This window comes from Fulmarus glacialis, unplaced genomic scaffold (assembly GCF_000690835.1).
Source record: "Fulmarus glacialis isolate BGI_N327 unplaced genomic scaffold, ASM69083v1 scaffold13818, whole genome shotgun sequence".
Classification (NCBI taxonomy): domain Eukaryota; kingdom Metazoa; phylum Chordata; class Aves; order Procellariiformes; family Procellariidae; genus Fulmarus; species Fulmarus glacialis.
The window spans coordinates 6,276-32,462 of NW_009229062.1; the positions used below are offsets into that span (position 1 = coordinate 6,276).

The 26,187-nt window shown below is 39.4% G+C and overlaps 1 protein-coding gene across 1 annotated transcript; it reads left to right on the plus strand.

Moving 5' to 3' along the window:
- The first annotated feature begins 454 nt into the window (after positions 1–454).
- KATNAL2 (katanin p60 subunit A-like 2) lies at positions 455–23,676 on the plus strand. Its single transcript, XM_009583720.1, has 16 exons — positions 455–519; positions 908–1,074; positions 3,482–3,524; positions 3,749–3,756; positions 3,937–4,055; positions 5,126–5,221; positions 5,738–5,836; positions 6,626–6,703; positions 9,341–9,439; positions 9,976–10,039; positions 11,333–11,451; positions 13,578–13,669; positions 15,536–15,646; positions 21,947–22,109; positions 23,098–23,200; positions 23,537–23,676. Exons 1-16 carry the CDS (start codon positions 455–457, stop codon positions 23,674–23,676), a joined length of 1,566 nt encoding a protein of 521 aa, XP_009582015.1.
- The last annotated feature ends 2,511 nt before the right edge of the window (positions 23,677–26,187 follow it).

A 26,187-nucleotide genomic window follows, 5' to 3' on the forward strand; every position in this document is an offset into this window, starting at 1 on the left:
GGTCTTTGTAGTGTAGTTGTGCAGATCCCAGACCTTTTCTCCACCCCCGCCTTCTCCAAGCACTCAGAAAACGGGTTTCTAGTTGCAAGGGAAGGACACAGCCACGCTGGAGCACGACGTTTCCTTGCACAGCCCTTGGAGACATTGTGCATGAGGTCTGCAAGAGTCCTGCCCTGAAATTCTCAGCAGCTTGAACGTGTTGGAGATCCATTGCCATAGTTATTTTCTCTTCTGTAGGAAAAGGTTTCTACCCATCCAGTGGCCCTGCTAATGTGTAAGAAAAATTACATTGAAAACCATTTTCCTTCTGTTTATTAACAGTGAGTTGTTTTACAGTTCTTACATGCTGTTGTCTTAATTTGTTTGTTTCCACAGGCTACATTTAGATGCTCTTTACAGCAATAAAGAGAATATTACATTTGATCTAGAGTTCTGTCTTAATTCACAGGATGAGATGCGAACAGAAGCTCGTCGAAAAAATCTCCTCATTCTAATTTTGCATTATTTAATGGAGGAAGGGTATGTTTTTTAAATAATAGTGCTCTTGTGTTGGTTTGTGTGTGTCTGACCTCCCGTAATGCGTCCTTCTGTCCTCTGTTGGGTGGATGGACAGCATGGCCCTTTGGTTTGATGTGAGAAAGAGGTAAACTACTATTACATATCTTGGCAGTTTACTTTGCTAAATTGTTTCAGTTTCTGGAACAAAAATGTCCTATATAATTTAAAAATACTTTAGGGCATCAGCAAAGGGATTTTTAATGGAGTTTATGCTTTTATAATAAATAGAGTTGTGGACAGGTTAAAAATACCGTATACTTACTAATGCTATTGTTTGCTTTTTCTCTCAAAAATCAGAATAAGATAATGACTCTCAGCTTTTTGATCTTTGTTTTTTTGAAATTACCAGGTATGTTGATGCTGCAAATGCTTTGGAACAAGAGGCGAGCTTAAGTTTACGTGGCTTTGAAGTTTGTGACAACATTGATCTTGAGACAATTTTGATGGAATATGAAAGCTATTACTTTGTAAAATTTCAAAAGTATCCTAAAATTACCAAAAAGGTCCTGGACACTGGTATGTGGCTGTTTTGCAAAAAGAAAGCTTTTGTTTCTCAAAGCCTAAAATGTGTATTTGCCTGATATACTCACCGCACTAAATGTTTGAACTCTCTTACAGTTACAGAGCTATAGTTGTAGCACATAGGACATAAGAATTGAGAGATGGGGCTTTGAGCCCTTCTGCTCTTCTCTCTTTATGTAGAGGTACAAGAAGGTGATATTTTCTGTCTTTTAAAAACTGCTTTGATATTGGAAAATGCCATGTACATGCAAAGTATTATGGCATACCTATATTCACTTTCTTCTCATGGGGAAAGAATAGTAAGTGTTCTATTTTGGATTTAATTTTTAAATTAAAATAAACTGCTTAAATGAAATACTATTTCTTAGCTCATCCAAGCTAGTGCTTAAATGTTTATCACCACTAGTCTCATTAACCATTTATTCTGCACATTTTCATATACTGAAGGTAACATGCCAAACAAGTAATAGGTTTATTTGCTCCAAAGGACTTGAAGTCTGAGGTATAAATGAATGATACAGAGTAAGGCAAATCAGAATATGAGCATTCTGTTATGACCCTGAGAGCCTGAATTGTTTTGTACTTGAGCACAAAATGTAACTTATAGAAGCCATAAGAACAACTGTATAAGAATCAATTATGAAGAGCTTGGAGGGTACAGAAAACACCAACATCTCTACATATTTGTCATGTAAGAAAAATATAATCATCAGAGAAGGGGATGATTGGCCAGGAACCATCTCTGAGCAGTTGCCATTGTTTCATATGGCTGCCAGCAACTTTGAAATCACAGGTAAATGAAACATTATATAAATATAATAAAATTACCTATATAGGTGAAATGATTTTGAAAGGTACTAAAGCTACTAGTCATCATTCCATTCATGGTGATATAGAAGATCAGTACTAGCTGGAAGCAAGCATTATCTGCATGAAAAAGAGATTTACAGCTAGAACATATTGATTGGTGTTTATACAAAGAGGAGCAGCCTTGCAGGACAAAACCAAAAGGATATGTTATGAAGAAAAAAGGAAAATGTACTACAAAGCATTTATCACATCATACTTATTCTTAGTCAAACTGAGTGGTAGCCAAGGCCGGATTTATGAACTTAGATCCTGTGAACAATTCCCCAATAGCCAGTAAATCTCTTAGACACTTACAAGCTCTCAGTACCCATTTTTTGGTCAGTAAAGCTATGGGTACTCTGCCATTACCCAAGCCCAGAATTGCAACCATGCCGGTGGGAATGTATCATCCTTTTTCCCTGAAGCCTAAACAGCCTCCCTTCTGCATGTGTCTCTCTTGAAAAGCTGCTGCCTGGTAGTTTGCGACCTGCCTTAAATTGTGTCCGTGGTCAAATCATGGTATACGCAGGCTAAACAAAATGATTAGTGTGGTGCTCCTTCCTACTAAATTCTTTGTACTACTCTCAGCAAGTCCTACAGAACCAACTCATTTCCATGCTGAATTGCAGTTTGCAGTGTTGTAGAAACACCCGCAGGATTACAAGTTTCACACATGGGCTCTGCTGCCTCTAAGTGCACCATGAGACGCTTAGGGACATGATTTAGTGGGCATGGTAGTGTTGGGTTGATGGTTGGACTCGATGATCTTGGAGGTCTTTTCCAATCTTAATGATTCTATGATTCTATAAGTTTCCCAGCTCTTTCAGTGAAACAGCTGTTTGGGAAGTCTTATTTTATGTAAGTGTATGAGAATCTGGGTGCAAGGGCATTGTACAGAGAACACTGATGGGAGATGTATTTTGGCACGACTAGGTGCATGCTACTATGATACAAACCCTCAGCTTTATGAGTTCGTATCTGGGCTTTGCGAGTTAGACATTTTGTGAAAAAAGCTTTTCTTTGACAGAAATTGTTTCAAATTATATAAGTTCAAAAAATAACGTGGTTTGATAACCACCATTGCAATGTGAAATTTATGCTGTTTTGGTATGCTGAACATGATAAAATTACTATTAAGAGGAGTAAAGCAAATTCTTATTTCCCAATTCAGCAATGGAAAAAATACTAGCATTAAATAAGCATTCTGTGTGATATATTAAATTAGTTTATTTTGCTTAATCTAATTTCTGGTAGTGTCCATTTTACTGTGAAAATGATACTGATTTTAAAGTGCAAGCAAAGAAACCAAAGACTGAATAAGCCTAAAATTTAACAAGCCTTAAGCAAAACTGCTCTCTCCAATATCAGTTTGTTTTCAAAACATTTTTGCAAGCTTGCATTGCTTATAATCATGCTGTTCCTGTTTATGCATTGTTATTTCCAAGGTCATTAATGCGTGCTCAAAAATATTTTTGAAGGGGGGGGAAAAAAATCCAATTGCCGTTTTTTATGTCCTTAATTATTTTCCATTTTAATATTAATTTTGCCACAGCGGAAAACAAACAACAGCTGAGAACTGGAGGAAGATCAAGAAGGTAGGAGAAATGTGTGGGTTTTTTTCTGGGCAGAAAATTTTCCTGTAAAAGCAATATGCAGCGTGGTTAAACTAATGTTGTGGTACCATAGGAATACTAAAGCCTAGAGTCACACTGCTGAATGCGTGGTGTATTTTTCTGTATCTTTTAGAGGAAAATAAAGACTTATTTCCCAAATGGAGATGCAGACAATTTACAAAGTTTCTGCAGTGTGGATAAGGTAGGATGGTGTGTTTGAAAGCAGTAAGCAGTGAACTTTGCTGTGATTGAAACTGATGCCTTAGCTTCAGTGGGAGCAAAGTTAGCCCAAAATTGCTTTATTTGAAAACTGCCTTTTAATCTTTTGGTACTTTGAAGGAAAAAAGAAGTTGTGAAAGCCTTTCAAGATACTGGTTTTTTAATTCTAGGGCAGCAAGCTCTTCTCAGAATCTCCCAAGGCTCAAACATCAGACAATGCAACGACCTCTGTCAAAAACTTCACCTGGGAGTACAACAGAATTTAAATCATCCACCAAGGAGAGCCCCAAACAGGTTTAAACGTGTTTTATCTTGGCAGCATTACAGCTGAAATTAATGTGATTTTATTTTGAGAGGCTATAGGCAGCAAGAGGATGTGAGTTACACAATTAGTGGTTGTGTAACTGATGGGTTTTACTAATTATGTAATTTAAGGATTATAGATGCAAGACTTCAGGAGAATATGCTTTCTGGCTGTGAGTTGGGGAGCAAGTCACAGGCAAAAATTGGAGAAAAAGGAGTCATATAATCCAGCCTATACTGAAAGCAACCAGAGTTTTCCCATTAATATCCACTAACGATTCATCCTTTAGTGCCAGAAAGCAAGGCAAACCAACCAAGTAGAAAGTCCGGTGTCAGTTGTAAGCGTCTTCACATTGCATAAGGTGTTTGAGATTGGAGGAGTAATTTGGCTCTCTAATTTTCAGTTTTGTGAGTCTCATTTTGATAAGATTGCTGTGAAAACTACTTTATTACCACCCCTTACAGAGGAGGGAGCAGGAACAGCAGGTTGGTGGGCAAGCACTGTGTCTGTTACAGCTTTTGAGGAACTGGGTGAAGGAGAACCTCTTTTTTTTTTTTTTTTAAGTCCTTGTCTATATTCCTGTGTAGGGAGGAGCTCATCTCTGACCAGTTCTCACCCTTTAAAAAGAAACATTAGCTTTTAGATTTTACAACAATAACTGCTGTGAAGTGAATGTCAATGTAACTTATAATCCTAAAATGGCTCCTCATTTCTAAGTTGACATGCTGTGCCTTCTACTTGCCTGTCGTTTCCACAGTTCGTGTTTCTTCTCATAGCTATGTAAAATGCAGATTTCTGCAACTTAAAGTGGAAGCTCTGTGCATGAAATAACATGAAAGCTGAGCTCTAGAGCCATGGCTTTCACCACTGTTGTCACCGGTCAGATGAAGTCTAAATGCACAATGGTGTTTGACAAATACACGATTACAGTTGCAACTTCCATGTAATGCTACAGCTCATCCGGGCATGTATGAAGAGGTGGGATGATACCTACAACGGAATGATATCTGACACTCATCTACTTGGCAACACATCTGTTTTAAAATTGTTTTTTCTTTAGAATAATGACAGTGCAGTTACCCTGGAGCAGTCTGACTTTGGCTTAAGCGTCTCAGCAATCAACAAAACTGCAGGAGACAGCACTCACCCAAGAAGGGTTGGTAGAAACCTAGTATGTGATTTATGATAGAAATGTGTATGTAGAAAAAACACATGAAAGTTATTCACAAATATCAAATGCGAGCTTATTGTGTCTATTTTTGTATAAAATGTTGCTCTATAATTAGCTGAAGGGTCAATTTTATGATTTGGGCAGTGTTTCTTTGCATGGGAGGCTCTGCTTACATTAAATAGTGTTTCAAACATCGTCAAGAAGGAAAAATATTTCTGTTTTTAAAACCCAGTGGTAATAGCTAAAATTGAAGATAAATTTCAAATTCCTGAATGACATGGTAAGAAGCTCTGCAGTTAAATTGTTGCACTGACTGAGGAGATGTGCATTCTTTTCCCATTGCTACCACAGATTCTGTGGTCTGGTTTTGCCATGTTTAGGACTGTATGTGCAGGAAGGAAACTCATTGCTGTAATGGCAACCAACATTTGGCCCAATGCAGTTTTAACAGTAGAGCTATCATCATGGTAAAGACTATCACAACATTATTTTCTCCGTTAGGGCCAAGTAATTGACTTCCATGGGATGATTCAGGATGCTGTCAAAGTATCATCAAATGGAGTAGCCTTGAACAGCCTTAATTGTGATCCAGATCCATCAGTAAGTGTTTCTGTTCATATTTCCATCCAACAAATATGAACATCAGTTTTACATAACCAGGAACAAAATAAAATACCGCAGCAATGTTGTCTTTGTTCCCAAGTGCTGAAAAAAGGCTTAGATTTCTGAGTGGTGTATTTCCTTTTTGAATGGACAGTCATACTTGATACCGGTCTAATTTGTTAACAGTTGTTTACCCTTTGAACATGAAAGTAGGCAACAAATACAAAGGATATCTTATGATTCAGAAAAAACCTGCAGAAACCCACAGAACTTCTGAAGGTGAAATTCTGGTTCCTTTGCATTCAGTATGTTATTTAGCGTTCGTCTCAGCTGAGACAAGAACGGAGTTTAGATGGTCGAGAGAAATTTTCGGTAGTCACTCCTTGACACGAGCCATAGCTTCTCAGACAGTGCATCCAACTTACGTGGTGCCAGTCTGCCTGGCAACTGCTACACTTGAAGAGACTTCCAAAACAGAGAATGTGACAATGTGGTGACCCATAGTTACATTTTGCACTCCTCTTAATCTATGTAGAGCATGTTTAGGCCTACCTGTGCAATAAGAGAGCTGCTCATTTTAATGTTAATTCAGGATTATATTCTGTCAGATGGAAAGATGAGTTACTGCAAATATGGCTTACTTCAAAATCTTTATTATTATCCATATTTTTACAGCTTTAAATGTTGATATTATTATGATGTATCACCTTTTTTGAAACTATTTCATAGTTTGTCTGTTTAAAAGTAATTGGTAGTCTGACAAGAACTTATGTTTTTCTTTTTTAGGAACGATTATTGAAACCCCTTAGTGCTTTTATTGGCATGACTGGTGAGATGAGAGAGCTTGCAACAATTGTAAGCAAAGTAAGATCAGATCTCCATTTTGGTTGTAGAGAGATCTTGGTTATCTTTGTCATCTGAGAATGTTTGTTTCTTTTTACTGTCACTGATAGTGCTTATTCTTGAATAGTGCAAGTTATTTTTCTTATCATGCAACTCCCGACAAGTCATTTCTTTACATGTAAAGATGTCTTTCTGATATACAATGGGAGGAAGTAATTAAGACCGTTCCTTTCTAATGGGGAACATGTAATCTAATCATGCTGTACCCATGAGACTGTCATAGCTTTTCCCTTTGTTCTTATTGCTACAGAAAATGTACAATACTTCACCGAAAAGAGAGATTTAAATACATTAGCTAATACCAACTATTATCTAATGTATTATCTGACTGTGATCAAATGGTGGGAAAAACCTCAATTCAACTCTGTGGGTGCTGTTTCCATTCAAGGCATTGGGCTGTATTCAGTGTGGATGGGGGCCAGTATCGCAGCAATATCCTGATTCTGAGTGTATCTACTAGATACCGTGTACCAAAATTACTAAACCCTGATATTCCCACATTGTTTATAATACTGGTCCTGTGCCTTGCTTTGTGCTGCCTGCGTGATCTAGATTCCTTGTCTTTTCTCGCTTGGCGCAGTTGAGAGGTGTTATTACTGTAGGCTCTGCAAGCAGTGCCCTTCCCTCATCCCAGCGCAGGAGCTGCACAAGCAGCATCAATAATACACTGTATCTCAGGGCAGACTGGGGATTCTTCCAGGATGGGCAGTTTGGCACCTGAAGGGAATCCCAACATCGTCAGCACCATTGCATTTCACTCATCAGTTGAGGTGCAGTCTAGCAAAAGGCCCCTGGGCTACTGGGGATCAGTGGCCACGAAGCAGGTAAATGCTTTGCATGCATCACCTCCCAAACCCTGCTAGGCACTTGTCCAAAACGCTTCATAGTATCACGATGTTTGATAATGTTGGAACTCTTTCTGGATATAAGCATCAGAAATGGTATCAGCTGTTGCTCCCACATACTTAAAATCAGCTGTTTAAAAAGCCTGGAAAACTTTTGCTGACTGATTTTTATAGCTGTGTATGGCCCAAATTCTTGGTCTGCATTTGCAGTTTAGTAGAACTGAAGTCTAAGAAATTTCCAACCTTAAAGTAAGAAAATTCTCATTCATTTCAATTCCTGTCTGGTTTTTAGTTTATGGTAAGCCTTTAAAATAGTGTTGTTCTTGCTGCTACTTTAGCAAAAAGCAATGGGGTTGTTTTAGCCTTCATTATGGTATGTTTTTTAAATTGTGCTGGTATGTTCGTTGTTGCTATGGTAATCAAGACTGTGTAAATCAATAAAAATAAATAGCATGTGGTATCTATTTCACAACACAATCTAATTTAATTTGGAAACAGTTATGGAAGTCTCTACTTAGTATCATAAATCTGATTCATCTTAATTTGCTGTTAATAGAAAGGGAAAGTGTAATCTACTCTATATAAATAATTTTTCTAATTGTATTAAATGAAATTTTCCCCTCGGATATAAGCACGTAATTTTTCTTCAGTCTCTGAGGACTGCCTGTTTTTATTGGAGAGCAGAATTTATCCCAAGTATTTGTATTGAGGATGTGATATTTTGTGCAGAACAATTAGTCTCTGAAACACAAAGCCACAAAATATTACTAAGGCGAATGGAAAGATTCATAGAAGATTTGGAAAGTTTGATGAATTAAATGAAATTAATTTGACGAATGGAAAGATTCGTAGAAGATTTGGGAAGTTTGATGAATTAAATGAAATTAATTTAGTGAGTGCTTCAGGGCATAGACTAATTACCGACTATCTTTTGATAGATGCTTAGGGGAAAATTTTCCTCCTGTTACAGAGCTTCTTGCACCTTTTCTTGCAGCATATAAAATCTTGCATAGTGTAGAATAAATAGTAATTTTTCACTGTTACTTATAACAGAAGTAATAACATAAGTAATAGGTGCAGCCATAAAGTTATTGAGCATCAAGCTGAAAACAAACAAAAGTATTTTCACATTGCACGTGATTAAGCTGTGGAACTTATTACTGCAGAATAAGCATGTTCAAAAAAGAGGTAAGAGAAATTCACTGAGGAATGAATGTCAAAGGGTGTTTGAACTCAAAGACTAAGATGTAATTTTAATTATCAAAGTCCTTCAGTTGCAGATTTTGGTGAATGTAAATATGAACCGACATGTCACTCCTATTGCTTATAGGAGTTTTTTAAAACATCCAAACTTTTTTTTAAACATCCAATACTTACCAGCATCAGAGACAGAATATTAGGCTTGGTGAATCTTCATATCATGATAGCTCTTCATACGTTAGCTGGTTACTAAAACCAACTAACAGAAAACAGATCTGAGAAACAGATCTGCTCAGCATATACATTTGGCAGTGTATATGCTCTCAGGGAAACTAGGGGCTTGGGGGGAAGCAAGGCACAATGTAGCAGTTCTGTAGAAATGATTGCTGTGTAAGCTTTCCTCTTAGGTCCCTAGAACATAGGGTTAAATAATACAGTTTGTATCACTTAATAGCACTCTTACTTTATAACTGAGTCGATTCTTTTACTTTGCCAGAGGTCATTATCCTAGTGCAGAAGTTGTTTTACTAACAGGATGCAATGTATGTTGCAGGACATTTATCTCCATAATCCAAACGTGAAGTGGGATGATATTATTGGACTGGATGCAGCTAAAAGGCTAGTCAAGGAAGCAGTTGTTTATCCCATATGGGTAAGGCGCTAAATAGTTTTGAGAAAACCAGTGTTGGGCTCATTAGCATTTTCCCTGTCATTACAGTGGTGTTTTAGAGTTCTCACTATTTCTGTGCTTTTGTAGGCAGTTCATGTTAGAACTACTCCTGTTCCTGTTTCATCTGACAATGGCATATGCATTCTCCTATAGGAAAATGGTCTTTCAATATTAAAATTATAAGTGTTGGGCCTATTCTTTGGCACCTTTGGCAATGTAAGAGGTGCTGGATTTAGCCTATATTAATTCAATGGAAAATGACTTATAGAAGAGAATATCAAATATCAATTGCATTTGAAGAATTCACTTAAAACAGATTTCAAATGATAAATACAGTATTTTTCTCAGTACTCAGATCATATATATTATATTGTTTTGGAGGGGTTTTATCCCCCTCTCTTCAAATTTTTTAGGTTTCCTGAATGCATTAGGAGCAGTGGGGGTAGAGGTTAGAATCCCTTGCATTTTGTTATAGATGATACATTTCTAATCCCTGAATTACTTTTTGGTTTCCTCAGTACCCCCAGCTGTTTACTGGCATTCTGTCTCCTTGGAAAGGATTATTGCTGTATGGACCACCAGGTATGAAAAACTTTATGCCATATCCATTTGTTTATCACTTCTTCTGTTTTTGTCCCTCGGATAAATCATTGATGCTAATTAGATGAAATGTGTTAATAAAGAACATGTTCTGTAATGTGAAATAAAAGGAGACAATGGTGGATGATTACGTCTGTCTCTCACACTCAAACCTGTCCACTTGCCTTTCTCACAACCCGTGACTATTTCTACACCTGAATCTTCCAAAAACCAGTACTTACACTAACCATTCAGAGGAGTGAGAACTCATGTTATATCTCTGTTTTTGCTCAACTTGGGTCATATAAATCAACTTCGGCTTGACCTGATCTTACAAAATGTGAATAAATCTGGCATGGACTCACCTTCTTAAGGAAAATGTCCTTCCTTTCTTCTGCTGCATTTGGGGATTGTTTTGGAAATGGGGTGGAAGCTTTGCCCTCTGCTGTGCTAGCTGGGTGTTTTCCATGTCAGCACAGCTTCACTGCTCCCTCTGCTCCACCTTAACACAAGCACTACCACCATGAGTGTGGCTGGAAGGGGACAGCGGGCACAAGTATCACCTCAGTCAGGTTGCAAAGGCTGTCGCTGCAGTAAACTCCCTTTGTTCCTGTGAATGTTTAGATGTACTTGCCACAGAAGGCATCTTGACCTGTAGTCACCTGTACCATGTAGTACTTCAGAATTTGAGGAATGCATTTGCAGTGCTGTATTACCTGAGTTTCTCCAGACAATCCTGGAAGAGCCACAAAATGATCCGAGGGGTGAAACACCGCTCCTATGAAGATGGGCTGAGAGAGTTGGGGTTGTTCAGCCTGGAGAAGAGAAGGCTCCGGGGAGACCTTATTGCGGCCTTTCAGTACTTAAAGGGGGCTTAGAAGAAAGATGGGGACAGGCTTTTTAGTAGGGCCTGTAGCGACAGGACAAGGGGGAATCGTTTTAAACTAAAAGAGGGGAGATTCAGACTAGACAGAAGGAAGAAATTTTTTACGATGAGGGTGGTGAAACACTGGCACAGGTTGCCCAGAGAGGTGGTAGATGCTCCATCCCTGGGAACATTCAGGGTCAGGTTGGATGGGGCTCTGAGCAACCTGATCTAGTTGAAGATGTCCCTGTCCACGGCAGGGGGGTTGGACTAGATGACCTTTAAAGGTCCCTTCCAACCCAAACCATTTGATGATTCTATGACTTTCTATTTTAGTGTTTTTATCTGAGTGATAGTAGGATGAGGGGACTTATTCAAACATTTGCATTTTATGTCTTTAAAGAATGAATTTCTTCAACACTTGTTTGTAGGTACTGGAAAAACTTTGCTTGCTAAGGCTGTTGCCACAGAATGCAAAACAACCTTTTTCAACATATCGGCGTCCACCATTGTCAGCAAATGGAGGGGTGATTCAGAAAAACTTGTCCGGGTAAGAATTATCATCTTATTCATTATACTTTAACAAATATTGGGTACCCACTTAAAGAACTGGAGTTTAACACAGAACTGGAAAGTGAGTATTCCTCTGATACTCACAATCTTTCCTGTCTTGGGCAAAACATGTGACGCTGTTCATATCTAGTTCTTAAAATGGGAATAACATCACTTCTGAGGCAAAAGCCTCACAGTGGATTCTTGCTGTGGAATTTTAGTTCTGTAATGCAAGATGAAACAGATGTCCTGAAGGCAGCAAAGATTTTTGACTCACTGAGTAAGAGAGAGGCAAGCAGAGTTCCTAACTAAAATAGTGTTTGACCCCTTGAAAGCACTTCACATCCTTTCTGCAAGGATTGGCTCCTAGGTTCCCTACAAAATGTTATTTAAATTCCCAAATTTGCTACTATTCTTAGTCTTCAGGACACAGAATCGGCAAAGAATTCCCTTGTCACAAAGATCTTACAGTCAAACACAGATGTAATGTTGTTTTAAGAAAGGTAGATTGATGGTAAATGGGTAAATGTTTTTTTGCATATAGACTAGCAAGTAGCTTGCATGGCTCAACTGTGGTACAAAAAAATTCAGGGATTCAGGTGTAGCATCCTTGCCCTAAGATGCCCATCCTAATCTCTCCATAATGTCTACCATTTCAGTGTAAGAAATCCACAAGCTCTTAGCCTTCATTTACACTCATCTCAGGCTACACTTCGGGTAGATACAGAGCTCTTGAAAATGAATAATCGTAACAGATTGCACTCAGCAAATGGCATTACAAGCATTGTTAATCTCCCTTGAAATTTAGGCAATGTCTGCAACATAATTATTCTTCATGTGTCCTTTGTCCTTTAAAATGGCACATTTTTCTTCTGACATTCACCTCCTATGTTATTGATCCTCTTGACATCTGTCTCAGTAGCTTCCTAGAAGTTTCCCTTCTGGCAGGAGTAGGGATGGGACAGTCTGTTTTTTGATACCATCATCCAAAAGGTTTTTGTGAACATGCTGCAGCATTTGCAATGATTTGAATTTGTGGCATTTTACCCTTAGTTGAGGGTAATTTTGGCAGAATCCAAAAATGAAATAAGATTGTGAATCAGGACAGCTCTAAGAAAAATATTGTGTGAATTTATATCCTAAAATCACAGGAGGCTGGTGCAGGAGTTTTCTGAAGCTGTATGAAGGATATGTGGGTTTTGAGGTCATTTGGAGGCATGTCCACTCATCCTGTTTTCCTCAGTTCTCAGTTGTATTGGTGTGATTTTATATTTTAGATTTGTAGTAAAATTGTAGACTCGTCATGGACTACTTGTGACTCTGGGCAAATAATTTAAACCCTGTGCTTCATATCCAAAGTGTAGAAAATAATATGTATATTTTTGGGGGTTTTTTAAGTGTTCAGATTAAAAAGTGCTGGATTAATATATATTGTTAGTGATATTTATTTAAAGACTCAAAGAACACTTCACTGAAGAAGAACCAACAATATGTCTAATATAAGCTAATATAAGCCTCTCCATGTTTACAGAAAAATAGATGAAACTTCTTTCTCTAAAGGGCAGACCCAGATTTTTTGACTCTGCTTAATATTCCATTTTTTAATCTCAGGTGCTTAAACAGTTTATGTTTGTTTTCACCAGGAAAAACAAAAGAACTGCTTGATTCTTATCAAGAGAATCAGTCCACTTTCTTTCATTATGGTTCAGCTGATTTTTAATTTTTTTTTCTCAAATCCTTATTTAAAAAACTACAAATGGAGCAACAAGAGAAGATGGATGTTTAATCTCTGATAACAATTTAGGAGTTCCCACAATCCTCTGATGGATCGTTTTCTTCTATCCCATTATTCGCAGGGTACTCTGATAGGGTTTAGCCAGAAAGATTTACATATAAAGACAGGATTACAAGCCTGTGTTCTTTATATCTCCTTTACAAACCTTTCAGAATTTGAGAGGATTCAGGGACCCTCAGCCTACCCAGAGCTTTTTCCCAACAGATACCCCTTTTTGTCCTGGAAGTTTGGAATGTGGCTACTGTTACTTATCTTCTGTGCCAGTGGCCCTTAATGCCTTTTTGTGTTAGTTTATCTTTTCTTTCACATTTACTCTTCTCTCTGAACAGGTGTTATTTGAGCTTGCCCGGTACCATGCTCCTTCCACAATTTTCTTGGATGAGCTGGAGTCAGTTATGAGTCAAAGAGGCACTGCTTCTGGGTAACTGATGAGACCACTTCCTATGGCTTTAGGAGAGTATTTGTCCCCGCTTTTACTGCATCTTTTCAATAGTGTGTGTGTTCAGGTGCTGACCAATGTTTAATCATAGAGTGTACCTGTTAGAAACAAATCTTAGCTAAACTTCAACAGGAGCATGATTGGGCCCCTGAAAGACTTGTCTTTTAGATTTTATTGACATTATAATTACTTCGAATGATAATGGTAATTTTCTTGACTTTTTATTAAGCAATTTTTCTTTTGTTCTGTTGTCAACTTTAGGAGCCTCGCAGTGTGTTATTGTCAGAATGCCTATCAGCTCTGAAAGTACCGCTTCATGGAAGTGTTGCATATGCTGTAGGGATTTAAAGAGCGAGATGTAGTGGTTGTTTCATTCACAATAGATGATATCTGTAGAGAAGCAAGCGTGAAAGACAGGTTGTGTGAAGATTAGCCAGGGACTACGGGTCCAGCAAGACTGTGAGAAGCAGGGAGATGCAAGAGTGTACAACCAGTGGTGCTGTACTTTAAAATAAGGGATTTGAAGTGAAAATAAAGGCAGTGGGGGGGAATCAACAGATGACTTGTTAGAGGCGAGTAAGAAGCAGCTGATTTTGTGACACTTTGGACAGGCTTAGGTGTAGCAGGGTAAAATGGAGTGTACACGGTGGAATGGCATTTTCATTAATGGGACAAATTTTGGTGGCATTGTCAGGACTTCCAGATGCAGGAATGGGAGGATGTTATTATTGTCATTCATGGTGTAGACAGTTCATAGTTGAAAACAGATTGAAAAGGTTAGGGATGGTTAAGAAGCAGGAGAAATATAAAAATTTTGTTATAACCATTAGGAGCCCATTACAGTGGATTTTATGTACTGTAAATTATATGCTCACAAAGATTTATAAATAGAATATGCCATATTGTAAAGATACAACTTGTAATAATTGTCAGTTAATAGCGATAAATTATGGGCCAAATTTTGCCTTCACATATACTTTTAAAAGCTCTCATTAACATCACCGGATTATATATTTTAATAAGGATTTTTGTCTTAAGATTATGTAGTTATTTTTACATATCCTTATTAAATATTGACTTGGCACTGATATGTGGATGCCTTTGCAGAAATAAGCCATTAAACCTGAATTGTAGCTCTTACCATCTAAGGCCCTGATGTTTTTTCTGGGTTTGATCCAGGAGTTTCCAAGAACTCCACATCTGGGACCAAGCGTTCAAACTGGTTTCCTGCAAAATTGGTTACCTGGATCAGGGCCAGAATTCTTAGCACTTTGCTTAAGTTCCCCTTCTCTTTTTGAGGAAGGGTCCTTTCTGTGTGGTCTCTGCCCCATTTTTAAATTCATTTCAATACGGCATATTTTTCTGTTTGCTTTTGAAAGAATATTTTGCAAAATATTGAATTCAGTAGTAGGTGTATCTTCTTCTGGCCGCTTAACATTCGCTCACAAAAAAATGCCAGTAGTTGCCCTGAATAGGTAGGTGTGTTAGTTATTTAATGGCAACTATCACATTATAAAAATTCTCTTATATAGATCAATCAATCAAAGCCTTAGCTGTTCTCTAGTAAACGTCAACGTTGCGTGGAGATCAATAAGAAGGAAAAAAAAAAAATTTTCTTTTGATTCAGTAATAGGGAATTCTCCTCACTTTAATGCACTGAAAAGAGTCCATTTAAGTAATCATTAGAAAGCTTGATTTTAATGCTTAGATGTTAGCTAATGGAGCTTAATCATGCTTTGAACTGGGGCAAAACTGTGACAAGGGCTCAGTTGCTGTGAATGACACTGTATAAATAAAGATGATTACTTTAATGCACTGAGCAAATAATATTTCTCTGAATCTTGGTAGTGGTGAACATGAAGGAAGTCGACGGATGAAAACAGAATTACTGGTGCAGATGGATGGCTTGGCCCGATCTGATGATCTTGTATTTGTTTTAGCAGCTTCCAATCTGCCATGGTAAGAGATCTAGAGAGTACATTTTGAATACATTTGCATGAGCTTCTAAGCACAGATAAAGATTTTATTTAGACTTTTGCAGAAAAAGCCTTGATATTTGGTTAAAGCATTTAAAGATTAATTTGGAGCTTTTACTTTTAAACTCTACAATTCTTGCTATTTGTGCCACATGAGAATAATCCATAATAAAGTCAACATATGCTGGTGCTACCAGCTGCTAATATTTAAAATGGAGTATTTGACTTTATAGGCAAGTTATTTACTATGTTTAAGCTAAGAAGGGTTTCAGCCTGGAACTGTAAGGTGCTTAAAACATCTAGTGCTTAGAAGGATACTCCATAAATAGGAATGTTGGATTTTATTGGTATCAAATGTGACTTTTAAAAGTTGAGGGACAAAATTCCTCAGTTTCTTTAACATAATTTAGAATAGAAGAATAAACGGTTTGAGGCTGGAACGAGGGCACTTCATCATGTTGGTCCTCAAAATGGGCAGGACATGTATTGAGAACAAGACAGGAGAGGATGAGGTAGGGAGGTAACATTTGTAGTCTAACAACTGTGCATGCTCGGGGGAGTCCAACAGACAGCAGAAAATGGCCAGCTCATGTCCTGTCCTGGAATAGCATCTCCCAGAGCCAGCATATTGATCTGGCTTGATCATTCATCTGAACTAGTGTAGTGTATCTTTTTCTTTCATACAGAACATTATCAAATGGTTGCAAATGGCACATGGGGAGGACAGGGGCTGTTGGTTAAGCACAGCTATTTGTGTATATATCTCCAAGATTATGTAGAAATTAGATGTACAAGTCAGGCTGGTTCCTACCCTGGCCCAACAGTGTGAGTACAATGCCATCGCTGGCTTTTATAGCTGTAATAGCAGAGTCTGTGTGTTGGTTTGGGGGATTTATGCCTTGGACAAACTCATGAATTTAAATCAGTACAAAATCCACCCACAAAATGTTACAGTATCTACATGAAAGCAACTGAGGAGAATTCGATTTAATTATGTTCCAGTTGTGTAAGAAAATGCTGAAAAATAAATAGCTACTGTGTGTGCACATTTAAGTTTGAAAGATAATTAATGCATTAATAACCCATTCATCTCTTTATGGTTCATTAGTGATACAGTATAAATGTTTATGTTGTTGTAGCATCGTTACCCTTTTAGAAGGAGAAACTCTGAGCAGTGCATTGCACCTTTCCATGGTCTCTTAAATTATCCTGTGAGTAGCTAAGCTTCACATGTAATGCTGCAGCATGGCAGTATTAAAAGGGATCAGGTGTCTTTAGAGGATCCATGTCTTTCTACTCTTGTACGCTGGTTTGAAAGGAAAAATTGGGTATTTGAAGCCCACTGAGGAAGAGTTCAGAGATAGCAACTAGTCTGAAGGTCACCGTGTGGCTGGTGCTGGATCTACGGATCTTGGAGATGTGTTAATGTAAGCGTGAGGCTGACCTCTCTCTGCTTCTGCGGAAAGAGATTCCTGCATGTGTCTTGTTACCATGTGTCTGTCTTATGCAACTGATAAACTCTTTCTGGAAAGTCATGCAAAAATTACAGAATACAGTTTTGAGTGTTTTACACATTTGATTTTGGATCATTTTGCAATTCTGAAGTGCTAATTTCTGCAAAATTGTTTCTTGGAAACATCAAAAATGACACAGCTTTTTTTAAGGTAGATCCAAAATGACAAGATTTCTATTTTGGGGGAACTGCTCCCACAGAAAGCTGGCAATCTCTGTTGGTATGAGGGTGGCAGCTGAGATGCTGTGAGAAGCCAGCTTCTGCTTTCAAAAGTTTTATACCTGAGAGCTTAGAATTTCCTTTTGGACTTTCTTGACATTGCTCACGGGCAGGTTGGATTTCATCCTCTTAAGCAAATCCAACCTATGAGTGTAATAACTAGGTTGTCTGGCAGAAATGTGCCTACCGCAGAGAATATGCTTTAAGATGTGGCTGAGTGTATGCTTAGAAAGGTGTTTTAGGGGGATGGAAAGCTAGTGAAAGCCATGAGCATCTTACATCATCATTGAAGCTCACAGCCTCAAGGAATTTGGGAGTATCTGCTTCCAGAGAGGTTAGCGGGGTTTGAACCCCCTTTAAGATCTCATCTATATGTTTACAGATTATTTTTATGTGTATTAGGCGACATTCAGTCCTACTGTAAGACCCCAGACTTCAGCAGCATAGGGATATTTCATAACAAAGTTTCAAAATACCTAGTACTACAGTCTGAGGTCGTGGCTTCATAGCACAGCCCTGTGTTCTTGCAAACATTTGGTATTAAGCTGGATTTCAAGAGTTTTGTTTAACTTGGATATTTATTGATCATGAAAAAAATTAGTACAAAGCTGCTTTTAGATGAATGAAAAGAAGTCTAAAAAAAGCTCTTTACGCTGTCCTAAGCTGCACTGCAGCTATTGATCTTCCTCTTCAGCCAGTGCTTGCTGCCCAGCCTCGCTTCCTACTACTCATCAGCAAGGCACTTTCTATTGACAAATTACTTGTTGAAATGATTCAACGTAATTAACTAAAATAAAGGCCTCGTTAGTGAAGAAATAAAGTGATCCTTAACCACGTAGTGAATGTTTCCTAATGTATTAGTGCATTTAATTTGACTTCCATTGCAGTGCTGCTTTCTTCTCCCTCCCCACCCTTGGGATGGGTGAATATAGACTCATAGAATCATTTAGGTTGGAAAAGACCCTTAAGATCATCGAGTCCAACCGTTAACCTAGCACTACCAAGTCCACCACTAAACCACATCCCTAAGCTCCACGTCTACACGTCTTTTAAATACCTCCACTTCCCTGGGCAATCTGTTCCGATGCTTGACAACACTTTCGGTGAAGAAATTTTTCCTAATATCCAATCTAAACCTCCACTCGTGCAACTTGAGGTCATTTGCTCTCGTCCTATCGCTTGTTACTTGGAAGAAGAGACCGACCCCCACCTCGCTACAACCTCCTTTCAGGTAGTTGTAGAGCGCGATGAGGTCTCCCCTCAGCCTCCTCTTCTCCAGACTAAACAGTCCCAGTTCCCTCAGCTGCTGCTCATCAGACTTGTGCTCCAGACCCTTCACCAGCTTCGTTGCTCTTCTTTGGACATGGACTGATAGACTCTTCCCTTCTGTCTGAGCTGAGTCCTGTCAGAGCAGTGAGCGCATGGCCAAGATGAGTTCAAGAACAGGTGGGTTGCAAAATCCAAGTAAGATCTGGTATTACCCCTTAGTGAGCCCTTTCCTTCACTCTCAGCAGTGCACGGTGTGTACGGTGGAGGAGAAGGAGGAAGGAGAGTGGAGGATGATGTGGGGAAGCCCTAAGAGCAGCAGGAGAAGACATGGAGCGAGAACAAGCCCTCAGCTTGTGGGGGCTCTGCCCAGGCCATCTGCACAGGAGGATGGGAGGTGGGAAGGATGAGAAGCTCGCTCATCCTTGGTGCCTTTTCCTCTAGAGCACTGCGGTGGTGATTGCACTAGGCAGGGCTTAATTATGGACCAGTCAGCACTTGTTGCTATTTCTGGGTTTACCTCTGGAGTTGTTGAGGTGTCTTAATTTCTGCCTAAAATGTATTTTTTTACCCTTCTCCCTTCCGGAAATGAAACTAGGTGTTTGTCTTGTTTATCTTCATGAAATTTGGGAGTGCTAAGATAGCATGATGCCTCCTGATGCCAACCTGGGGGAGCTCCGAAAAGTCACACGCTTTGATAGGTGCTGTACAACTTTGTGTATCTTTTCATGAGCATTTCCTAATACTTTTATTGGCTATTATTTCAGAGAATATTTTGGTTGGTTCAGTACTTATTATTCTGTTCTGGTTAATGTCACTTAACCTTGCATTTGATCACTAACAAAACAACCTAAACACTTAAGATAACAAAAATATTATGCTTTGTTTTCCTCTTTAGCAAACAAGCAGAGTCACTGTAATCTTTCTGGATAAATAGAGCAACTTCTGTGTATCAGGGGACTTACTTGCAGAACATGGCTAGGGAGCTCATGAAACCGTGATCTTAGGGGACACCCCAGGAGTGCTCTGAAGCAGGAGGAGCGATGGAAAACATCATCATTTAGAGGATTTGTAGGATATTTGCAGAGACTTTGGCTGTGGTTGTCCTTCGCCTGCAAGGGTGGGTTAGAGTACCTGCGCGGGCACTTCTAAACCCTGAGAACTTTTGCTCTGTTTACGCGGAGGATGGTAATACGGGTAAATAACAGCCAAGGGATTGGTCAGCTAGAGAGTAATTATTTCCAGCCAAGCAAAACAATTTTGAGGAGAAGTTGAGCTGAAAAATACATTTGGAAGGAGAGTGGGGACTAACATGGTTCTTTGTCCGTTCTGGGTGGGACCCTGTGCAAGAGGAGGAGTTGCACTGAATGTTGGATGGCATCTTAAACAGCCTAAAAAATATCAATAATAGTATCAATATACCAACAGCCATTGATTAGCAAACTCTGGTATTTACTTCTGAGGCCTTGATTAGAAGTACTGGGAGTGAATTCCTGTTGTCCTCTGAGTTCCTATTGATCTGGTTTTCTAATCTTTGCTTTCGTTGCCCTTGGCTCAGCGCATTTGGGACAAGCTCTCCCAAACCAAGAGGTCCTTTCTGGGGAAGGAGGTGCTGCTGTTCCCGCTGAGCCAGGCATGCTGAGGTCTGTGGAAAACCTAGACAGGCACCTATATGGAGATTTGGGGAGCCCATTTTTGGTTTTCTTTATCATGTGCTATGCCAGTAGAATACATCTGCTATTAAAAAATAAGGACAAGTCACCAAAGGTAACAGAAATAAGCTCTATTGGTGTGCTACAGATCCGTCTTGAGCTGGCTTTAGTTCCCTGTAAATTAAAGAGGAGTTTCATACAAGAAGCGTTGCTTGAATGTTGACTTTGCTGGCAAAAGGATTTCACTCGGGGAATCAGGAAAGGTGGAGGCAGGTTTATTTAAGTGTACCTACGGTCCCAGATTGCAGACACAGTCCTCCAACAGCCGGCTCCTCCTGCTCAGCCAACAAGGGAGGAAACGGTGCTTAGGGCTCCTGTTTTTCTGTCTGCACAAGACACACTGAAATGAGTTTCCCCTTGATGAGAGTTTCTTGGCAGGTATGAGGACTGAATTATATTTTAAACTGAAATAACAAGTCTGTGACTGAATGGGGCCAGTAGAGAAAGATTGGTACAGCACTTGGAAGGATAATAGCTCAGAGCAGGTCCTGGAAGGCACCGGAGACTTATGAGTGAGTAAATATTTTGTAGCAGCTATTTCTTCTTGAAAATTGTATGGATGATTGGGGTACTTGTAGACTGTTCCCGTTACACAAGTGACAAGGGATGAACTGGAGTAGGAATTTGTATTCAGTTGTTTGGTTGTGTTACCGTTAGATGCAAACAACTGAAAAGCACTTGGGAAAAAAATAGATTAAAATAAACTGTTTGGATGCGTGTCTGAGAGGAGCTGGCATGCCGGGCGTACCAGGACTCCTGACACTTGACAGAACCGGTGGCACTGGCAAGAAAGACTATTTCTAGATGGTGATGAAATGCATTGAGAAAGGAACAGAGAGAAACATTCATTTTTCTTTCAAGTTTCCTTTGTGCATCACAAGCAAGTAAAAATGAAGAGTACTTCCAATCTTTTGCATTTTACCTTTTTCTTTTCTTTTTTTTTGTTTTTTTTTTTTTTTAGGCAAAATACCTTTATCAGTGTTGATGTTGATGGCATCATGGTTTTTTGGCTCACTGACACATTTATCCCGCCTGTCCTTACTTCACATGATCCTTTTTATAAGGATATTTTCCTTTGTGGCGCTATTATTTATAATTTGTATTGCAGGAGCAGTCTCAGATCGACATCTTGTTCTGCCATAAATGTGGCCCTCGCATCCAAGACCTTCAGTCTGTATTTTATACCCACAAAGCATCCCTTGCAAGGTAGCAATTAGTTAGTCCTGACAGTGCCCCAGACAGACAATTTGTAGTGTCCCCTTAATAGCAAAGGGAGAAAAGGAGCGGTTATTGCTGATGAGACGTGCTGCAGATGAGTACCAGAGCCAAGGAAGATAACTACAACTTCTGGTTGTTATTGTTAAGCCTCATTGTCACAAGCCAGCATATCGCTAACACGCTGAACAGGAATACACTGGATAATTAATCCTTTTTTTTTTTTTTCCAAAATTAGGTTGACACAGTTACAGGTGGGGTTGAAAAGTGTCAGTCCCTGCAGCGAGGAGCTTGCTGTCAAAGCCATGTCTCCACAATGAGACACGCTGAGACGATTCCTCTCCTCCTTTGCTTGCAGGGAGTTAGATTCTGCCATGCTGCGGCGGTTGGAGAAGAGGATTTTGGTTGACCTCCCAAGTAAAGAGGCACGGCGGGCGATGATCCAGCACTGGCTGCCTCCTCTGAGCAACAGCGGAGGAGCGGAGCTGAGAACGGATCTGGACTACAGCTTGCTGGGCCAGGTGAGACAGCGCTGCAGCAGGGACAGCACCCACGCGGTGCTTGAGATCTTTCTGGGTGGGAACCGTAAGCAAGAGTGACGTACGTCACTGACATCATTATGTTGTGGCAGAAGAGGTCCGAAGCAGAGGGTTGGGACAGGAATTGCGGTATACAGAGCTGGGGGAAGACCTCAGCTCAGTTTGAGGCTCCAGCCAAAGGGAGACCGGCAAGACATGGGGCTGAGCATTTCACAGGCTCGTACCTGGCTGTGGAAATCACCAGTTTCACACAGCTCTGCTTGCAAAATGGTGTATTCTGATCTTCTCTGTTGGGCCAACTTTTCAGCCTTAAATACAGGGAGACTTCCAGCAACCGTATATTTTATCACTCTTCTCACCAGTCTGGGAGCACTTCCAATTCATGGGGGGAATGAACAGTTAATTGTGAAGGTAAGATTTGTCACAGCTCCACTGCTGTGGGAGAAAAGAGCATTTAGACGGTGAAGAGATTCACTAGATACCCAGGCTTTCTTCATTTAGCCCTTTGTCACATCCTAAATTCTTTGAAAATATCTTACAGCTTACCCAGTTGGCCCTTTTTACATCTGTTCACAGAGGCAATACTGCTTAGGTTTTGTTTCATAAATGTTAATGAGGAAATAAGAGTTATTTTATTAACAGGGAAGCTGGGAACAGATACAGAAAGATGAGTTTTATTTGACCTACGGAAAATTGCCCTTTAGAAAGAAAATGCTCAGTATTTTCCTTGCTCCTACAAGATACTGTGGGCATTCAAAACAAGAACAAGCAACATAATGTTGAGGGGAGGATACCATAAAAATATATACGTGTGTGTATGTGTATATATATATACACATATATTTCAGACAGGAATAGACTTTACAAATATTCTATATAAATATATATAAAATATACATGCTTGTAAATGCCATTCCTGTCCGATGGGCAAGACTGTAAGCTGTCATGTATCATTCTGATCCCGTCACAGGAAACAGACGGGTACTCCGGCTCAGACATAAAACTTGTGTGCAAGGAAGCAGCCATGAGACCAGTGAGGAAAATTTTCCATGCTCTTGAAAATCATCAGCCAGGTACCACAGCTCTGGGTAGAGAATCCAACCTGGGAAATGCTGATCTACTGCTGCGACTCTAGAAATGAGAATGTTAACCCCAGCAGGTGGAGCTCTGTTACCTGCTTAGAAAAGTTTTAAACTGTACATTTCTAAAACACCTACCTAAGCTAATGTTTCTGAAAATCAGGCCTTTTTTTAAAGCCGTCAGTATCTGTGCTCTGTGCACAAATACGAATTTTTCTTTATCTCACTAGGTTTATTCTTTTGGTTTTGTATATTAAGTGTTGCATTAGGCACATAAAAGAATGTCTTTTGGTAATAATAACAGTATTTAATCGATTCTCTTCTCTTTAGGTAACAGTAACTTACCCGTGATCCAATTAGACATGATCACAACAGCAGATTTCCTGGATGTGATCGCCCACACCAAGCCATCAGCAAAGAACCTAAGCCAGAAGTACACAGCTTGGCAGACAGAATTTGAGTCAGTTTGAAAAGAAAAACCCCAAAAGATCAAAAACTTCCAAGACTTTTGCTATTCCAAAATGGCATCGCCTTGCCTGCAAAGGATCAAAAGGTGATGGGGAAGGAAGTGCTGTTGTTTCCAGGAAAGAGAATGCAGTGAGAAATGTCAGGGGGAAATCTTCACTTTCAAAATCTAATGGAGGGGGGGTTGTTTGGTTATTTTTTTATTAGCCATTTTCAATGACCATTCAAAAAACATTCTTCATGGAAATAATGTAATGGCAGTTGCTATGTAATGAAGACTCCGGTCTTAATTTTATGTATAAAGACTTAGAGATTGCTTGCTGGTCAGTCTTTATTCATGACAGTTGTTCACAGGTTTGGGGTAGAAAAACTGGAGCAGAAAGCTTGTTACGAACAGTTAGCTGATTAGTGTAATTCTCCGTTTCTGAGACTCACTAGAGCATCACAATCAGCGTAGCTTTACCAGCAGAGACCTGCACCCTCTTTAATGACACGCAAGTCATTGTTTCAATGAAATGAAATTCGGGCCCTTAGTAGTGCTTTGTAAATTTGGTTAGTTTGTCATCATTTTCGGCTGAGATCAAAGCCTCGATGTGCCAAATGTATTACTTACCAGTTGGTTTGGGGTATTTCCAAGGTGGAAAAGGCAAGGAATTAGAGGAACTTGGAGACAGTGTAGAAAATCAGCAGATTTAGACTAATCTAACTAGAAACTGGACTGGTGGTTTCCCACTGGTTTGCAGCCAGCCATAAAATGCAAACAGCGAGTCTTTGGAGCGCAGTGGTAAATACTAGCCAAGTTGGAGACTTTTCTGCTTATAAACATGGTCTGGTAACTGCCACATGTCCTTTAATCTTTTAATTAGAAATTCTAATCAGCCATGTGTTCAGGCTCTCAGGTCTCGTGGCTGCCCCTCTCTTACTTGCGTGGCAAGACAGTTATCCTCTTTGCAGTTCTCCCAGTGTTTTCCTTGCACGGACTTGTGTGCAGCTGCTTTTCTAAGTAGCACGGTCTTGCGTGCTTCCCGGGACCTCTGAAGCACTGACAATCTCTTTTTATTCCAGCATCAGTCACGTTGTCAGAAGTCTTTATGGGAAACGTCTTCACAGGATTTTGCTTATAGATCTCTCGCCTCCTGAACCTGACTCTGACTACGGGCCAAAGACCTCCCTTACGTACTCCACGCAGAAACCAAGACAGGTTCAGAATTTTTGGCACGAACACTAGACGTGTGAATTTATTCAAAACTCTAGGTTACAATTTATGAGGGCACACAAACAGTATCTAAAGACGGCTTTTGTTCCTGGGGGGTTTATTGTTTCTGGTATTTCTGCTGCTGAGTCCACACGTTCTGTCTTGGACAGAGATTAAATCTGAATGTAGGAAACCACCCACCAAGTGAGGCTGCAGATAGACAATCTTTCACGTAAGGAGAGCTTCCCATTCATTCATTATGATGATTTTTCTTAACAAGAACGAGCATGGCTCATTAACACAAAACTATATTTTCAATAAGGTTAATATTCTGGTAATGTATAATTACAATCTAATAATTTAACACTCAGGAGCACTGTAAAACAACTGTAAAGGACTTTGATTATTACAGTTTGCAAATGGACCAGAAAAGCTATTTACTGTCATTACAAAGTTGGTTCATATTGGTGGATTTAGCGCATAGGAGAAGCACTGCGCACTACCAAATTAAATTTCATTTTACAGCTCTACTAACCAACTGTGTAAAAACTGGAATCTGTCCCCATGGCCTGTGAAGGATTTTTCCCATAACATTAAAAAGAAACAAAAAACACCCAACAATAGTGAAATTTTGCAACTGTAGCATTAATAGGACCCTGCTGAAGTCTAATTTCAAAAATTCACAGTCTCTAAGGCATTTAATACCAGATTTTTGTTTCTGTACCATTCTTTTTAATAACAGCATCTAATTAAAACATCTGTAAAATGCTGACAGTTTTAATTTTATGTAAAATTTGAAAAACAAAACCCAGGATCTGTTCTAATGAGAGGAAAGATATCAACAGTAGTTATTATTAAACAATGGTGATATTTTAATTTAAAAGTCACTTCTAAATGTGCCTCATCCCTACCTTTAAATTAAAGCAGAGCAGAGCTGTACCCAGTGAAATCACCACAGGCTGACTAGGGCTCTGCTAGCCTTTGAGGTTTATTTACTCGAGCATTTCCAGTGGGTTTTTTCAGTTTAGCTTATTCAGCAGAAGAACGTGACACTTTCCAGACAGTTATTTCTTGAAAACTGAAAATAAACAGAACTCTGCCGTGCTCCCCATGTCGTTCAGGAAAGCAGCTGTGTTGGCTGTAGCCTTTCTGTCTCACCTGCTGGGTATCCGCGGTCCCTCGTCACATCCTCCTGACACTACTACAGAAAAGGGGCTTTGCCGTGGCCCACACCGATCCTCCGCCCTCTCACAACTCCAGTGGCAGGAGCTCACGGCTAGGTTGCTGATGCAATGCATGCATTGATCCTGTGACCTTAATT

Excerpts from the sequence above, each read along its gene's own strand:
- KATNAL2 (XM_009583720.1), top strand. The coding sequence starts at position 455 with ATGCGAACAGAAGCTCGTCGAAAAAATCTCCTCATTCTAATTTTGCAT. Across the intron at positions 1,075-3,481 it reads CAAAAAGGTCCTGGACACTG|CGGAAAACAAACAACAGCTG; the intron begins GTATGTGGCTGT and ends ATTTTGCCACAG. Across the intron at positions 4,056-5,125 it reads CCAAGGAGAGCCCCAAACAG|AATAATGACAGTGCAGTTAC; the intron begins GTTTAAACGTGT and ends TTTTTTCTTTAG.